This window comes from Cupressus sempervirens, chromosome 3, assembly GCF_028749045.1.
Source record: "Cupressus sempervirens isolate cs-2001-9-10 chromosome 3, ASM2874904v1, whole genome shotgun sequence".
Taxonomy (NCBI): Eukaryota; Viridiplantae; Streptophyta; class Pinopsida; order Cupressales; family Cupressaceae; genus Cupressus; species Cupressus sempervirens.
This window is the reverse complement of record NC_143120.1, coordinates 90,132,718-90,151,334: the sequence shown is the minus strand read 5'-3', so window position 1 is coordinate 90,151,334 and position 18,617 is coordinate 90,132,718. Positions and strand designations below refer to the sequence as shown.

At 36.3% G+C, this 18,617-nt stretch overlaps 1 protein-coding gene and 1 long non-coding RNA gene across 5 annotated transcripts in view; one reads left to right on the top strand and one right to left on the bottom strand.

Annotated features, from left to right (window-relative positions):
• The window catches only part of LOC149564918 (GDSL esterase/lipase WDL1-like), a 119,997-nt gene that overhangs the window by 710 nt on the left and 100,670 nt on the right, over positions 1-18,617 (top strand). For 3 of the 4 annotated variants that reach the window (XM_089818456.1, XM_089818455.1, XM_089818454.1), the window contains exons 2-3: positions 2,363-2,440; positions 3,701-3,841. In XM_089818456.1, the coding sequence (XP_089674582.1) occupies positions 2,363-2,440; positions 3,701-3,841 (219 nt within the window). The remainder of the gene's footprint in view (positions 1-2,362; positions 2,441-3,700; positions 3,842-18,617) is intronic. The other variant, XM_089818457.1, reaches the window with a different exon arrangement.
• LOC149564919 (uncharacterized) lies at positions 6,553-7,059 on the bottom strand. Its single transcript, XR_016361977.1, has 2 exons — positions 6,854-7,059; positions 6,553-6,771 (listed from the first exon to the last, which is right to left on the bottom strand). It is a non-coding gene; the product is annotated as an uncharacterized LOC149564919 (long non-coding RNA).

The window sequence follows — 18,617 nt, the reverse complement described above, 5'->3', positions numbered from 1 at the left end:
CAAGTTTTATTAAATTTTTTTTTTTAAGGAAAATGCTAGCTGAGTAGCTGTAAAACCGTTGTCCTTCATAAGTTCCACAGGACCACTCTGTTAATGTAACATTAGTATGCTTCTTTAACTGGTTTTGTTCAGAAAAATATAACTGTAAATATTTTCTTCCGCTATCTATCTAATTTAAACAGTTGATGTTATTTTAGCCTGGTTCGTCACTATGCAAGGTTTCCTTTATTTTAATATGATAGTGATTTTATTAAATTTTTGAATCTAAACAATACATAGATTTCCAAACTATAATAACTGAATCTAAACAATATATAGATTTCCAAACTATAGTAACTGTTATTGAAGTTTTGCAGAATAAAAATCTGAAGTAGTATATCACAAATCCATCACTTCTTGAACGCTCAAGAAATCACAAACAAATATACAGATTTCCAAACAATAGTCACTGCTATAAAAGTTTACAGAATAAAAATTTAAAGAAGTTATTACAAATCCATCACTTCTGAAACTTGGAAGAAGTTACAAACTTTTGTTATTTATATTTGACTTTGCTGTTCATATTTTACTTGTCTGGGAAGAAAACGAGAAAAGAAAAATTATTGAGGCAAGATGTGATCTCGGTGATTGGAGGCAAGATATTTTTCTCTAAAGGAGTCACGAACCTTTGCTGTTTATATTTTACTTTTCTTTTATTTGTCTAAGGAAAAAAATTAAAGAGGGGAGAACTATGAAGACAAGACGTAATCATCACTTAATAAAAGATGTAATATTCGATTGAAAGGAAGAGGTACTCTACGGTAACCGCAAGGCAAAAGATTTAATGCAGTAGCTGTATAGCTTCAGCTCCGCTTAAAGCCCTCACAACGATGCAGTTAATCTCATTTTAGTGTGCTTCAGTTTATTAGTTTATTGATCTAAAATTATTCCTTTTTAGAGGGCAAAGGGTGGATCAAGCTGCCGTTCTTTTATTTTGGTTAGAAAGAAACCCAGAACCTTTGGTGTGTCGTTTTCATTTTTCCTCGGAAATCAATCTATGGGGTTATTTTGCTCTTTCCAGGCAACTAATTATTTTTAAGTTACACCGTGTGTTATGTAGGAGGTACGTAAGAATAAGGCCTCAAGTTTGCCGGTGGAATTATCCCTATGTTGGGAACTTAAGAAAATGGTCCATATCTGATTAGAGCCAATTGACTGGTCTAACTTTTCAGGGCCACAATATTGTCTTACGATGGATCAGAGTTAACAATTTATGCAGCTCACAAAATATCTCTATTCTAAGCCACTAGATTTATTCTCGTGCATTTGAAGAAAGGACGCTTTGTGGGTCGACCTTTTGGCACCTTCGGATTTTTACGCTCCTCTTATCAAGTAATTTTATTTGAGCGAGGCTTTTTAAGCCTTGAAAAGTTGAGTAATTTTAGAAGCAACTCAAACTCAAAATTATAAGTAATGTAATTTTAGAAGCAACTCAAACTCAAAATTATAAGTAATGGCTGTAATTTGAGAAGTTCAGTAATTAATTATTTAACTTATTAGTAATGGATGTAATTTGAGAAGTTGAGTCATTAATTTAACTGGTTAGCATTTTCAATAAAAATTATAACTATTAATTTTAAATTATTATTAGTCCGTGTTTGTCGTAAGAGCTGTGTTTGTGTAAGAATTTTGACAGTGGCGATCTCATGGTCTGTCTACGTGTGCTCACAGCCGCTAACAAGGGTGATCCAGTGCTAGCGTCCGTATTGCTAAAAATATTTGACAGAGGCCATTGGTGTTGCTTAAGCATTTATGATTGTTTTATTTCCTATATGTTAGTTTTGGAAAGTGCGGACCAGTTAGCGGTCCGAGTTAAGATTTCATTACAATTGCTGAATCTTTCAAACCTCGCCCCCCTTTCTTCGTATTTGTAATCTAACCCGAGTAGATTGACTGCCCAACAATTGATTAATCATTAAAACGATGCCTCCCGAGATAAAAGGTGTACGTTGAACCCTGTAGGCGAAGACCTCAGTGTGCTAAATTAGCCGATTCTATTTATCATCTATTTATCTATCGTTAACCGATTTTACCTTTTCGTGGCCATTTTTGGGAATGAGTTAATAGGACAAGATGACAGGACAGTTTGGCGCTTTAATCTCGTACTCTTTTAAACGGAAAGCAGTTTACTATTACACAATAAGATTTATTTCTGCGATCTCTTTGGACTGTGAACTGCGCAAGCATGGGCTGTAAACCTCAGAAGACATTTGTTATCTATCACATCAAAAATACGTGGGGATATTAAATCTTTGAATTTTTTCGTTAGTAATGCAAATTGCAGTTTCTTGTCTGTAATAAAGTTTGAATTTTATCTTTGCAGGCAGACGTTTTGCTTAGAGGATACAATGAATGGAATACCCGTCGAGCCTTGGCTGTCCTAGATGAATTCTTTCCAAAGGTATTTGATTCTGCTGTGCCTAAAAAGCTGTTGTACTAAAACTGGTTTTTGGCGAAATTGAACCGATATTTTATCGTAACATGAATAACTAAGGGAGCATGTTGTAACTGCATGACAGTATTCAAAATTTTAATTTTTTGACTACCATTTTTATTGAGATTTGACTAATTCGACAGTATTGTTAAGACTCTGGCATCACATCATAGATGATTTTGGAATATTTGACTATCATGCACATTTTATGAGAAAAATTTATTCAGCAACCCCAACATGTGCTTGAATGCTTGGTCATGTTTTTGAAATACTTAAGTTTTGTTTGAATCTACATGAGTGCAAAATACAGAGCTATGCTTTTCTCACATCATGCATGTTCAACGAATCATGGGATGCATTTATTCTAGTTAGGGATAACTAGACAAGTGAATGCGCTACTTGGATGGCAACTGGAATTGAGAGCAGCATGAAGCAAACCAAAAAGAATCCTACTTGTGGGTCTCTACTACATTATTTTAACCTAAACATAGAAATTAATTTTAATGTCCACTGATGAGCAAAAGTCAGTCATTTAGATTCCAGAGTACACCAGTTTAGAAAGAAAGTTCAAGGAGGATAATCCTAGAGAGGCCCTGTAAAGCTCAAGAACCAAAAAGGAAATACAGATCAGCAGGGGAGCACCAACATTGGTTATCAAGAAGCCAATACTAATTGCCCAGTAGGGAACTAGAACCCCAAAAAGCAAAGCTGAGGACTACTGGAGAGAACAAGGTCTCATCGAGTATCCAATCTGGGGCAGAAATGGAGGAGTCATAGGTGCCATTGTTGATCACTATGGTGGGGCCAATACAAGATCTGGTTTACAAACTCAAAGATGAGCTAAAGATATTGAAAGTAGTGGTGTAATACAAAGGATAATGAAGTGTAGGTAACATGGCTAGCAGCCTGGCAGCATTGTTGGCCTATTTAAGAGTACTATATAGTTCTAGCTTATGCATTGAAATCGTCTCCAAAGAAGTATCTTTTGTGGACATTATGTGGAGGGAGTTGTGTATATGGTAAACTGTTCTTTCTTTACGTCTAGAGCCTATATTACTTCTAAGGCCAAAATACAAAATACAGGATTGGTTATTAATTTTGAATTGCAGGTTTTTAATTTGATTTGAGGAACTATTTATCCAATAATAGGTTTTGAAATTAGTGTTCTATAGTTGAGGTAGTGTTTGAATTTATTTTTTTATCTCATTTTCTGTGTCATTCTTACAGGATGCTCCAGTCCAACCTCATTTGGTAGTTGTATGTTTTGGTGCCAACGATGCTGCCTATCCTCTTCCAAGTGGAAGAGGGCAGCATGTACCTATACACGAGTACAAATCAAATCTTCAACAAATATGCTTGCATATTAAGGTAATGGTTTTACCATTATTCAGGCAACTCCCTAGAGAGTTATAAATGGATCTTAGTTTACATGTCATTTAGTAATAAATGTTTAATGAACAATTAAGATATTGTTCTTATAGTCGGAAGAGCAATGATAAAATTTGTTTGACATTACTAATTCATTCACACAAAAAAAATCACCAAAGATGTATTTTTCAAACTTTCAGTAGAGATCTGTTAAATTCATAACAAAATACTGTATTGGGTCTCCCATTTGAAGGGTACCAATCAAAGCATTTGAATTTATTTAAATACTTAGGGTTTATGGACAAAACATAAAATTTGTAACTTTTTGTTCAATGTAGTATCCAATGGCCAAAAGATCAAGCCTAAATTCTGTGTAAAACCACACAGGACATAATTCTTATAAATGTTTTAATAGAAGCCGACTCTGAAATTACCATTTAAAACCTAAATTTTGAGCTCTAAGAAAATTCAAACTGGGGATTGAGACCAATGTACAGATGCAAAGTGGAAAACATCACTCGCAGGTGCAAATTTTGCCTGGCAATATCCATATCTAACAATCAGCAAGGAAACTATGTACAAAGCTAGCATACCAACTGATTTCACTAAAATTTTAAGTGTTAAGATGCATAAACAGACCTACTGATCCCTGCTGGAAAAATGAGACCACAACTTAACCTTAATAAGCAGCCTATCCAAAAGCTTTGGTCTCAAAGAGCATTGATAGCTCAGTGGTAGAGCACCCAGCATGCACACTGGGGATCTGAAGTTTGATTCCTAATTCCAGTTGCGAGGAAAGAATTATAGTCATTGATAAATCTTTGAAACTGTTGCCTAGAGGTCTCATTATTACATTCATCTCAACAACCTGTTTGGAATTAGATAGTCATCTTTGGCCGCAAGAAAATATTTCATATCTCACCTGGCAATAGTTAAAGTGTTACATTAGTTTAGGCTTGTCAGTGATTTCATCTATTCCAATTGTTTGGATTTAAACATTTTAATTTTCTGAAGTAAATTTTTTTCACCCGACAATATCAACATAGAATGACATCAGTTTAGGCCCGTCACTGGTTTTTGGGGTACATACAGTCCCAAGATTGCCATTAGCAGGTGAAAGTAATCATAATTCATATGGACCCAGGGTAATTTACCTGCTCAAAGATCCACAGGCAATTCTTTGAATCTTAACACCGATGCATACATCTCAACAGACAAATTATTTGACAGGTGTGTGTTTTAAGGTGTTATGTATGCAGCGCACATTCTTCAAGCAGAATCCTCACTGATTGTAACAGGATGTTGGGAAAGCCTTAGAATGTTGCCACAACACAAATTGTTCACATGCATGAGATTTCTATAATGAAGACAAGCTTCTAATAAATGTCTTTCTTCTTTTTTCTTGTTTTGAGTAGCATCATTCTTGGCTATAATAACGAGTTTACATTCTCTTGTAAAAACTATGGACAAGCGTATCGCTGCTTTCCCAGGCTTTTCAATCCATTGAATGAGTTGATTGGATTCTTTTGTTTCTTTATCCAGCTATGCAAATAGCTTTGTATCTCCTGTTCTGCCTTTGACATCTACTTGGATGTTATTAATATTAACCACATTTTGTATGCTTGAGTATATAAGGTGCAAAGCAATAATCATTATCTTGGATAGACACATTACTACATTTGGCTGGTCATTTGAGTTGGTTGTCAACTCTTGTTTGTCCATGACTCATATAGCTCCATATTTCTGCAATAATCCTACAGGCAATGACGATTGACCATAATGCTCTTGAATGCAAGAATGGAAAATGCGACTTGTATGTGCAAGGTCCATATCTGCACTTTACCATAACATCAATGCTAGTTTTTGGGTAATGTTTCAGACTATCAAATATATGGATAACAAGACCAGCCAAGCACTATGCTAGAGCTTCTCTGCATGGGAACAAAGGCCAGGGACTGGAAAACTGCAGGACACTTCTACACACACTTAGCACAAGCATGCAACTATATTTCATCCTGCATGTTAATGGATCTCTTTATAGGTATAATAAATCATTGTCACCGCTAGGTACAAAGGTTTTTTGTGTTTACACATTTATATAGTGAAAGAAAGACAATTAATTGCTCATAGGTAAAGAGGAGGGAAACTACATGGACAGAAATATTTCTTACAAAACTGAAAAAAAGAAGTGATTTTAAAACCTTTTTTCTACTGTCATTTTTAAGCTCCCTCTAGTGGGCTGGTTGCAGCAGATTTGCAGTGGGGCAATCCATTTGAAATTGTGAATGAACGTAAAACAACTTTATAACTGCTTTCTCTCATCTATTAACTCCAACAGTAACTAGCATTTTTAATCCAACTACTAGTTTGATATGCCGCTACTAACCTGATATGAATACAAATTTGATGCATATGTATAAATAAATCTGATAGAAGCATCATGATCACAGCCTCTAACTACTTTGGTACAACCAAGGAAGAATGTTTTGTTTGGAAATAATACTTCAAGCCCAGTTTCATTTAATATGTTTCCCACATAACCAACAAGAGAAAAGCATGCATAAGTACTTACAAAATAACTGTGCAAAGTTCAAATAGACAATCTACAAGATAACACAATGAACAAATGAATGAAAGATTTTTAAAGGCCATAAGCCTATGGGACCCACATAAAACACCTAGTCAGTCTGATGTGATTTCTCCAGCCTGTCTCTTTTGTTGTGAATCTGCATAAGTAAAATGGCCCCCTTGAAGAGTCTTGGTCCTTCGAAAAGGTCTTTTATGTTGTTCACTTTTAATGTTTCTTTGTGTTGCCTGTGAATATCTTCATATGCTATACAATCCTTCAGATAGTCCACTCTATTTCCACCACACCTTTGCCACTCTGTTTCCACCACACCTTTGTTGCACAAGAATTACCCTTGGAAAACCTGCATAAGGGAAAAATCCAGCCTCCAAAAGCAGCCATACTTTATCGTATTATTCAGCAATAAAGCAATACAAAGCACTTACAAAGCTACAATGAATACTTCTGAAACATCAAGCCTTTTTGTGCTTACTCCATGTATCCAAGCATGATCCACACATCCCATGCCATGCTTCACATATGGACTCTTCAAAAAAAATCAATAGTGACAAATCACTCAAGCAACCAACTTTAGTCACTAAACATGTGCTTTCTTATATAGAATCAATTATCATGCTTACACAAATACAATCAGTCGTAAAGTTAAACCATGTGACTCAAAACCATGAGATTGCATAACCATAGACCTCAAATTTGGTACTGGTGAATATTTCCCAAGTATTAAATTAAATACATTTCCATAATGTGAAATCCACAATAAATATATTTCTCAATGTTACATACAACTTATAAAGTGGCCACAAAAATGTCAACTCGCAATGATGTACACCCATCTAGGTCCCCCTAGGCGCACCACACACAATAATAAATAAATTCCAACATGTTTCACACCCTTGTACAATAAGCTTTTTTGAATTATCTATGATCAAATGATCATGATGGGTTGAATGAAATTGAAATATGATTCTATTAGACTTTAAATGCTTTTTTCACATTATGAATCTTTGCTCGATTCATTTGCAATGTCCCTTGCTAGTTTCTTTGTTCCCGGATAGATTTTGGATTGAATATCAAAACTATTGCATAATTTTTTGACAAAAAATCATTGTTGTCGGCAAAACATTCTATATGCCACACTATGCCATCGACTTATTTCTCTACGCCACAACACAGATGATACCTGTCGATAGACTCGAGATCAAGCCGAATTTGATAGAACCAGGGGAGCCTCCAATCATGCAATGGAAGCTCCTTGATACTCTAGTAGGACAGAAGACCATCGGACAGAAGAGGATGCGACAAGAGGTAGAAAGTTTAGAGCACGAGAACACTGATAGTGGGAGACAGGACACATCCTCCGAAGACACTGATTACTCAGAGGAGGTGGAGGATGATGAGGATGTCGAGGTCATCACAGCGCCACCACTATTATTTTTGAGGTTCGTCACAGCGACTTCTCACTCACTTAGTTCCAACAGGCGTTCACATTTTGGGATTTGGACAGTTTAGGCATTCTGTGGTTATGACCCCAGTCACCGTAGCAACCAGACCAACAACATAGCTAGCACCCCGACCATCAGCCTGACCAACATTAACACCTCCAAGGGTTGCTGAGCCTTAGTCAACTGAGAGGTTTTTCTAGCTACAGCCATAGTTCTACCAGAGTTAGGGGCTGAGACACATACCGTAGTTATACCAGATGGTGAGGTAGAGACATAGGAGGAAGTGATGGAGGTATCTACATAGGCAGAAGTAGCTGAGGGTTTGAGGACACTCGGTGTTCACTTAGATGTAGTGGGCTTGGACGCAGTGGTCACAGTAGACGCATTGTTGTTAGCAACGCCAATAACAGAGGAGTCGAGCAGGGCAAGCAAATAATACTTGAGTAGGAGGTTTAACCTCACATCAGCACCACGGGCGTTGGACATTCTATCACCTGCGGGAGAAGTAGCCCCAAACGAAGACTCTATTGGCACACAGACCAGGTGGAGAAGAGTCACTTAACGCAGATCGATGAGATACCACACTCCTCAACAGATAGCACTGCGGAGTAGATGATAGACGCAATGAAGACGGCTATGGGTACCCAACAACCTACAGTGGGTCAGAGACATTGATGGGAGAGGATGTTGAGACATTTTTGGTTGATGTGGTGACTTGGGCTCGCCAAGTAGTAATATTTGCGTAGACACGAGCTTTGGATTTAGTGGTGTAGGAGTTGGAGCACGTCATATCCTTCATGAGAGTAGGGTGTTCAATTGCCTTTTTAGTCTACTTTGAGGAACGCGGGTGGCCTAGAGTAGAGATTTCGTAGATGCGCTAGGATTGGGCCACCACCGGAGAGCTAGTTGTGGAGAGCCACATACAGACTCTGACTCGTGAGGTAGTCCAGATATATCATGATGCTTATTATGTTCTTCGGAGGAGCCAAGCAAACCAGGTAGCGATAGAGAGGGCTTGAGAGGAGTTAGCTACTAGGTTAACAGTAGTGAAGGTGGACCTAGCTGTAGAGAGAGCAGCTTGGGAGTTAGACAGAGCAGCTTGGGAGTTCGAGAGGATAGCATTTATGGCTCAGCTAGATGAGGCTAGGCAGGAGAAAAGTCAGCTATAGCAGGAGTTAGTAGAAGAGGAGGCAGAGCTTGGAGAGATTGCCAAGATGATGCAATCAGCCTTGGAGATTCAGATGCAGCCGAAGTAGATTTGGAGATACGGACCAAGCAAGTGTGTGAGCCATGAGCACTATTGAATGAGCTTAGAGCACAAGGGACATCTACCGCACCACAGACGCATCCCTCTTCTTCTTAGTTGTTTGAATCTTGATGTAATTAGTGGTTGAGTCATATTTTGAGTTTTGATGTATAAGTTGTCTCTATTTTGTCGTCCGAAGACAACTTTACTTTTTGGGGGGGATGATGTTGTCAGTAAAATCCATATTGTTGCCGACAGGTTGAATTGGTATCCGAAAGGTTCCGTGACAGTTGAGTCACCCTTGGGGAAGTATATGTACATTGTCCGAATGAATTTATGGACTATCATGGTAATTGGAATTGCATTTGTGCTTATATGAATAAAGTATCTGTTCTGTCTTACATTCTAATCTTTTAATGCGATAAGTATCCGTTTGCTCTGTACGGTAAACAATCATCAAGTAGCTGGCACTAGGGAAATTAATAAGATTTACAACATATCTATGGTGGACAACTTTCATAAGGGAAATAGCGTCTGTAAAATTTGCTTCATAAATGAAGAATTCTCCACAGTAATCAGATATTGAGTTACAAGAAGTAAATAACTAACCAGTATTAGTAGCTGGTTCCATAACAACTCCTTATACATAAGAAAATGTCTTTATATACTGTGGCAGCACCATATGAGTCTATACTACTGTCTTATACAAAAATGAACTGATTATGGCGACATAGTAACTTCTGGGAGCTGACTAGATGTTAAAACTGTAAGATGTTAAGATCAGCAGAGTGTTTGTACTGCCCAGCATTGGATTTCAAGCAGTTCATAGTCCTGTGCTACTGGACAAATCTTCCAGATGGCTGTTACAGTTCTTACACAGTCTATAATAAGTACCCAGTTCTGTATTTTCACCATGAAAATCCCATATAGCAGTCAATACTACTACTACAACTCCCATTCAGATTGCTGCTACCACTCCCATTCTGTATAATAATAAGTACCCAGTTCTGTATTTCCACTTCAAATTGCTGCTACCACTCACATTAAGCTGTTCAAACCTTCATAGAATATGCCACCAAGGTTTATTAGCCACACACTAGAATCCAAACAATTCTCTGTTAAAAAGAATTGCTGCTTTCTCCAACATCACATCCCTTTCGTTGACCCATATGTCTCTCCTTTACTGCTTTTGACTTTCTTCCACTTCATGCCAACATTATTTAATGTGGTAGCTGGAGGGTACATGGCAAATTTGATTTCCTTTCATTAACCCGTGATTTTCAACAGAGAACTGCAACTGGCACAAGTAAACAATGCTTCTACGAGCTAAGTCGAGCTCCTCTTTACACAATCCCACACTCTTAATACTGGAAACAATGCCTACAGGCAGGTGGATTATCTACGCTTATCTACGCTCTGCACAGACATGTATGAAAGAACTTAAAGCTAACAGTATGTACTATAAATTCTCCCTCAAAAGTTAGATGACTATACAACAGTGGCCAGCAATTTATAAATATAATCTCCCTGGAAACTTACGCATAAGAATAGACGATGAATGACCAACTATAGTAACTCAAAATCCTTCATACAAATTTATTTTTTGCTTGCAAATTTTTTAACAGTTTTAAACTGCGAACTTGACGATCCTGGAAAGATTTCTTGCTTCAATTCAAACTCTTAATCCGCCAACATTCAGCTCCATTGTGAAGTTTTATCTGAATTCACTATGATTGATTAGGAAGAATTTCTTCTTTTAAGCCAATTACCCTTAGGGTTTTTGTCCTAGAGTTTGAGATGAACAAAAATGCCCAATATTCACTGTAAGAAATGATATGACCAAAAATGAGAAATTTTCCTTTGCAATCCCTGTTATTTCATTTACAAACATTCAAGAAGCTTTTTAATTTATTTTCTCATAGTTGGTTAAAAAGATTTGTTTTTAAATAATTTTAATATTCTTCAATTCTATTTTCCCTATAAAATAAAGGCAATCTTAACCATCAGCCAGGCATCTTATATGATTAGCAACTTTCCTCTGAATTTCCAAGGTACAACTCACTTGTGCTTTTATTTTTGAATAATAAATTTGATAGTATGCTTTAACCAGAAACCAGGAAGACACTCAAACATTTACTCTGTAACATCCCCTTTTTCCGGGTCTTAGTTAACAACTAGCATAACTTCGAAATACAGATACTACTTCACATTCATGAGAAGGCAGTTATAACAGTTATGTTCATGCGAAAGAGATTTAACAGTTACAAACAGTTTAACTGAAATATCACATATAACAATTGAAGACATCATCAATAATTCTAAATAGAGGATTTAAGGTTTCCATACCCTAAATTCCAAAACCGGAATCCGCCTAGGGCAGCATCTGCAAAAGCCAAGTAAATCCACAGATACCACTTAGGCACAAATAGTTACACCACTGTATCATAATGACAATACCATTCCGGGCATCAAATACCACTATATCATCCCTTTCTTTCCTATTGCTAACTATGGCAATAACATATAGTAAAAAGATATGTTCATAATCATTATTCACATAAATGAAAGACGGATACAACAACCATTAGGTAAGCCTATCTCATACAGGCAGTTACATTTCATGATCAATTTCAAAATCAACTGATTTCACTGATTTCCTAATACATTTAAAAGGAAACTGATTTCTAAGCATTGAAGGAAATAACTAATTAAACGATATTAATCATCTAACATTTCTTCAACTTGAGATTACAAATATTAAGTTACTTACCGGACAACCATGAGCTGACTTAGTATAATACATTTAGTTTTCACCATTTAATCACTTTCTTTTCTAACTTTCTTTTTGTTCTTACAAGGTTATCTCTCCTCTCACCCATTAATGCCTGACCCTTCCGGTCTTGGGTGTATCATGGGAGATTTCGAGTCATGTACAGTGCAAGAATCAATTATAGTAGTTCAGATTATTTCCATCCAAGCTGATCTTATCTTAGTGGTATATGGTCAATACCATTGTATAAGTCAGATTGGTGTTAATGTAATGTAGTATATCGGTGCTTGCTTAAAACATTCATGCACCATTATGCCTTTTGAAAAATAATTTTCGTTGAAACATCCATAGTGATGGCAAGTTATCTCATTATAATCGCGGGTCTTTATTACCGAAAACACCTGATAAACATGGTATCAAAAGAGATTCGACATTTCATAACAATTCCATAGACAACATTCTATAGCTTTTATTTGCTATCATTGTTGCTTCAAATATTATTGAGGATGGTCATTGTGAAAACAACAAACTAGTTTACACCATTGTTTGCATCATTCGAATCAAATACGAACATAGAATGTATGGCAATTAAACATGAGCAATGGTTGCATGACCTGTAGTTGGTTTGATGTGTAGTGTGGCTTGAGAGCAATGAGCTTCAACGCGATGAAGTGCTAACTGGAAACTGTTGGTAACAAAGTTGGTAGGATTCGCAACCTTTGATAATTGCTCAATGATTCAAGGATTCACGATATGCCACCTATTGGAGTTGCAAATCGGCTTGAGGCCATGAGAGAGAACTCTTGAAAAGAAATACAAACTCAAAACAAATGCGAGCAGAGAAAAGAATGCTTCTCAGGCAATGGGGAGAGTAATAAATAAAACACTCGTACGCTAGCTTAGTTACAAGAAAGAGTGGCGGTGCATGGCCAGCCATTGGTCATAAGTAACTCCACCAATTAATTTTTTTAAAAGAATATAAGCTGATATGAAGGTGGAAATCGCTCATCAATATGGAGCCAATATTAAAGATATAAAGGTTATCCTTTCGCATGATTTTTATATTAAACTATATTGGCATCTTGCTATTGGTGTCACTTCTAGTTGTACGTACATATATACATATATGTATGTGCGTAAATTGAATCATGTAATTTCTTTTATCAACATGTTGATTTATGCACACATATACATATATACATGTAGGTGCAATTACAAATGTTAAAAATAACATGGTGTCAATATATAGAATTACATCCAGAGGACTACTCAACGGTCTCAATTATAAAAAGGTAACAGTTATATGTTATTAAGTGTTTAATGTTTTTCTTGCTTTAAGAACTAACTGGGTAGCTCATGGTCCTCCAACGTACACTCTTGCTTGCCTAGCCGTTTACCCTTAGCCATGGTGGTTTAGGACTCGTACCTATTTGCCTAGTGATATGTGGTGCCGTCATGCCTAATTCCTTACTGGCAATGCTTCCTCCCCTTCAACGTGCTTCTTCAAGGGAAGAAATTTTTCATGATAATATCTTCTTCTTCAAATCATAATTTCTATAACAAGTTATTGTTCATGAAGTATCATAATGGCTAACTACCATTTCACTTCCTAGGAATGAGTAATCAACTTTCCAAGGTTTCAAGGTAATAATATGATGACATCATAATGATTAACCATCTTACCATTTCACATGATCATACCAAATTTTACCTGTCAACTGACTTTACACAAAACCTCAACGACTATATGAACATTTTTCAATTGAGCCAAAAATTGGGATGTAACATACCTTTCTCCTTGTGTTTCATTGTCCTTAATGAACTTTGAAATTTTAACGAACAACATAAGGGACATTTAAAATTGGGCCAAAATTTGGGATGTAACATACTCTAACTAAAAGAATAAATAGCATTAAGGAGTTGTATATGTAAAAATATAAATCTTGCAAAGTGATAATTGGAACACATGCCAAAGTATCAATTTGAGGAACAAAATTTTAATTAAAAATACTTGCCAATTTAAGGGAAAATCAAATATTCAGAAGTAGTCATCACATTCTCACAAAAGATTGATAACAAAAATCTATTATCGTTCATAGATTATGCACCTAAGCATAGTGTTACGGACACCCAACAATTGGCAATTGCAAAACTCAAGAAGAAATCTGATTCTAAAAAGAAGTGAGGATGGATCTATATCCCCCATGATAGTTGAGAATGTACCAATCCTGGATACAATGAATAAAGATGTGATTGAGAAACCAAGTCCAACCCCTCCCTTCCTTGTGGGGTGCTTCATTGAAAAAGGAACTCCCATGGCACTAGTAGAGGCCTAGTAGGGCTTGGGACTGGGGATTGTGTTTTTTGTCTCCAAACTTGATTATATTATTATGGACGAGGGAGAGATAGAGGCTTCAGATGCCATTAGAGATGCCTATGAATTTGTTGACTTCTAGTCCAACTATTCTCTCATTGTTGTCCCGACTGCTGTCATAACACCTTTTATTAGAATATTTTAATGATATTAAAGTTAAATCTCTCTATTTGTGTTCCTCTCTCTTCTGCAGATTTATTTCTATTTCTAATGGTCACTTTTCTATGTTTCCTTATTCTCTCTTTGTTCAATGTGGAAACTTTCTCTTTCTATTCTCCCTTCAGAATGTTTCTATCTCCCTCTCTTTGTTCGTTATAGAAACATTCTTGTGTATACTAGTATATATAGATCATTTATGATCTTTATTTAATAACAGTTTCATTATTTTATCATAAAATGATTACTCATATCCTCGGATCCATCCTCAGGTAACTCTGATAGTAATCTGGGGCTGAATAAGCCTATGGAGATTGATAAAAATAAGGTTTCTCACTCTTTTATAGAAAAATAATTTGATACAATTGCCAACCCCCTTTATGATTCTGAGGTAACTCCTACTAATGATGCCATCCCTAGTTCTAAGATCATCCCAATTGTCTCTAACTGTATAAAATCCATTATTTGTCAACAAGAAAGTGTAGATCCAATGCCTTTGGTTGAAACCCCACCAAACTAAATGCCCAACAAATTGCTTTTAATTCTCTAGCTGAGAGGACAGACCTGGTTAAGATTGCCAATCAATCTCTGATTGAAAAGAATATGCAGTTGAATGGATCAAAGCCTTCAGGGAAAATTGAGCTCCCTTTTGTTGAAGTCATCAATAAAAGGAGCAAGAAAAGAAAGGGAAATGATAATCAAATTTTAAACAATTCTAATGGTTATAAAAGTAAATAGGGAGATATCTCTGATTGCTTTAATAGACTTTATAATAATGGAAAGAACACCTTAAAAAATCATGAACATGATCAACATCCATAGTTGGAATGTTCGAGATTTGGAAATGAATGATAGAAAATACATTGCAAGAAGATGGTGTAGTAAGATTATGCAAAAGGATTTCATATGTTTACAAGAGATTAAAGTAGTTGAAATTTCAAGCTCACACTATCCTAAAAATGCTTTGGGATCAAGCCACTACATTCTAATCCAACCATGAAAGAGGGAGAGGGGGAGTTGCTATCCTTGTGGGACCTAATTGGGTTGATCATACTGTAAGTAGAGGAGTCTCTCCTTGTCATAGGGCATTGTGGATTTTATTTAGTAAAGATGGCCAAAATTTTGAGATTTGTAACTTCTATGCACCTAAAGATTATAGAGACAGAGAAGCACTATGGGAATGGGCCACATCAAATTTGTCCAATACTCGGTGAATCTTAATTGGAGACTTTAATATGGTTGAATTAGAGGAGAATAAAATAGGAGGCAACTCCTTTAGTTGGAAAGGTAATGAATTATTCTTTTGGAACAAACTTAAGAGGAAGTTTAATGTTCTAGATCCTTTAGAAAGAAGAAAATCTGAATTTCAAGACATTTGGTACACTTGGTGTAATAATCATAAGGTCTCTCAAAGAGTTTATTGTAGACTTGATAGAATTTATGCAGACTCTGCTCTCCTCTATTTTCATTCTAAACTTGGACACTCACCTATTTCAATTAATCTTGCTTCTCTATCAGACCATTCCCCTATCTCTGTAAGGATTGATTTGCAAAATGAGGTACCGGCTCCTAGGGTGATAACTAACAAGCCCTTTAAACTTGATCTCTCTATCCTCAAAGACCCAGATACAATTGGTGCACTCCAGCAGGACACTGTTTTATATAAGCTGGTTAGTGGTGATATTCAATCTAGAGAAATGTGGGAAGGACTGGTTGAATCTTGGCAAAAACCCTTTCAGATAATTGGCAAGAAAAAAGTATGGATATGAGTGTGGAAGAAACTAGGGCACAACCTAACCTTAATCTACTAGAGAAAGACCTTTGGGTCAGATTCCAAGATTTAGAGCTAGAAATTGCTTTGATTAAAACTAAAACTCCCTAAGGAAGATTCAAAATTATAGGATCCAAGGTCAGAGAACTAGATCCAAACTGAATTGGAGTCTGGAAGCACATAGGGGGTCTAAATATTTCTTTAATATTATCAAGGCAAAGAATGAAAGGGAATTCATTGAGCATATTCTCATCAATGGTGAAAACTCTTCGGACCCAATTTGAGTATTACTCTCAGCTTGTTTCATTTGAGATGTCTGATGCTAATTATGAGGCCCTCATCAAGTGTCTTCAACTGATTCCTAAGAAAGTTCCAGAAGAAGATAGTATTAGGTTAAGTAATCCTATTACTCTGGAGGAAATTAAATGGGCTATTAACTCTTTAGCCAATGATAAATCTCCGGGATGTGATGGTCTTCCTTCTGAGTTTTACAAAATCAATATATAGATTGGATATCCAGAGATTTGTTGACACTCTATGTAGACTCATTCATTAGAGGATCCTTGGGTAGGAACATCAATAAAGGCATGATCAAGTTGATCCCAAAGAATGGTGACAAAGCTGAAATCAAGAATTGGAGGCCAATAACATTATTGAATATCTCTTATAAGATTATTGCAAAGTTGTTAGCTAAAAGAATTGAGGATTTGCTTAATAGGTTTATCTCAATCACACAGACAGGTTTCATTAAGGGCAGATATATATTGGAGAATTTAATAACAAGTTGGGAAGCAATGCATTGGGCTAAAAAGACCAACTAGAATGTGGCTATGATCCTACTTGATTTTGAAAAAGCCTATGATAAAATTGAGTGGTCTTTTGTTACTAGAATGTTGAAAGCTTTTGGATTTTCTGAGTATTTTTGTAGGTGGATAAAGGTGTTGTTTAAAGATTCTTCCACAGTTATAGATGTGAATGGCAATCTGACCAGTCCTGTTCCTTTTGAGAGATCAATTAGATAGGGTTGTCCCATTGCCCCTTCCCTCTTTGTGATTGCAGCTAATGCCTTATTTTATTTAGAGCTCCTTCCCTTGGTCCTCCTATTAAAGGTCTCCTCCCTAATGAAGATACTTTACTGAACTTTCAATTTGCTCATGACACTGCATTGTTCTTGGAATTCAAGGAGATGAATTTTCGTAACACCTTGGATAGACTTGATTTTTTTTGTTTAGCCTCAAGTGCCAAAGTTGCTCCTCATAAATCCTCAGTTCCAGGTTGGTCAAACTCTCCTAATTGGTTGCAGTCGATGTGTTGGCAATGGAAAGGCCCTAATGAGATTGTCAGGTACCTTGGTATCCCTATTGCTGTCAATCCTTCAATTAAAGATATGTGGGAGTGAGTTTTTGATAAAATACAAAAGAAGCATATTAAATGGCAAACCCACTATCTCTCCTTGGTAGAGAGGGTTCAAGTTGTGTAGAAAGTTTGATCATCTCATCACCTCTACTTTGCTTCTCTTTGGTTGATGACTAATCACCAAATGGATAAGATTGAAAAGATTTTGAGAGATTTTTTGTGGTCTTATGGGATGGGTAAAAAAAAAAGACATTGTGTGAATTGGCAGTGGTGCTGTAAACCTAAGCAATATGGTGGATTGGCAGTGGTGCTAGGAGGGTTCAAGTTGTGGAGAAAGTTCTGTCATCTTGTCACCTCTACCTTGCTTCTACCTGGTTGATGACTAATCACCAAATGGATAAGATTGAAATGATTCTGAGAGATTTTTTGTGGCCTGATGGGATGGGTAACAAAAAAAGACATTGTGTGAATTGGCAGTAGTGCTGTAAACCTAAACAATATGGTGGATCGAGATTGAAGGATTAAAAAAAAATGCTATTGCCCTTGCTTCTAAGTGGATTCTTAAGGCTATATATGGCAATGAACCTTGGAAAGTTCTAATTAGACATAACATTCAATGCTCTATCATTTCCAAAGGTAAAAGTTGGACAAATATTCCATTTTGTGACTTGCTACTAGGTGATTTCAAAATCAGGGTTTTTGGATCTAATGTTTTTGGTACACTGTGGAAGGCTTGGATCCATTCAAGGATATTCTTACCAGTTAGAATAGCTGTTGGCTCTTCTCCATCTTATGTTGTTTCAGATAGATCAATTTGGTGGGGATTGTACTTAAATGGAAAACCTTTGGCACTTGCATAGAGTTGCTCAACAAAACATTGGAATGTGTTCGGTGTGTCTTTAATTAGTGACTTAATAATTGACAACCGGATGGGCACTTAGGATGAGATTATAACTAGATATGGCATCAAATAGACTCAAAAGAAGACCTATACACTATTTTGCAAGGCAATTGGCATATGTAATTTCTCAAAAGTTATTGATTCAGATAGTTTTCTCAAACAGTGATGGAACA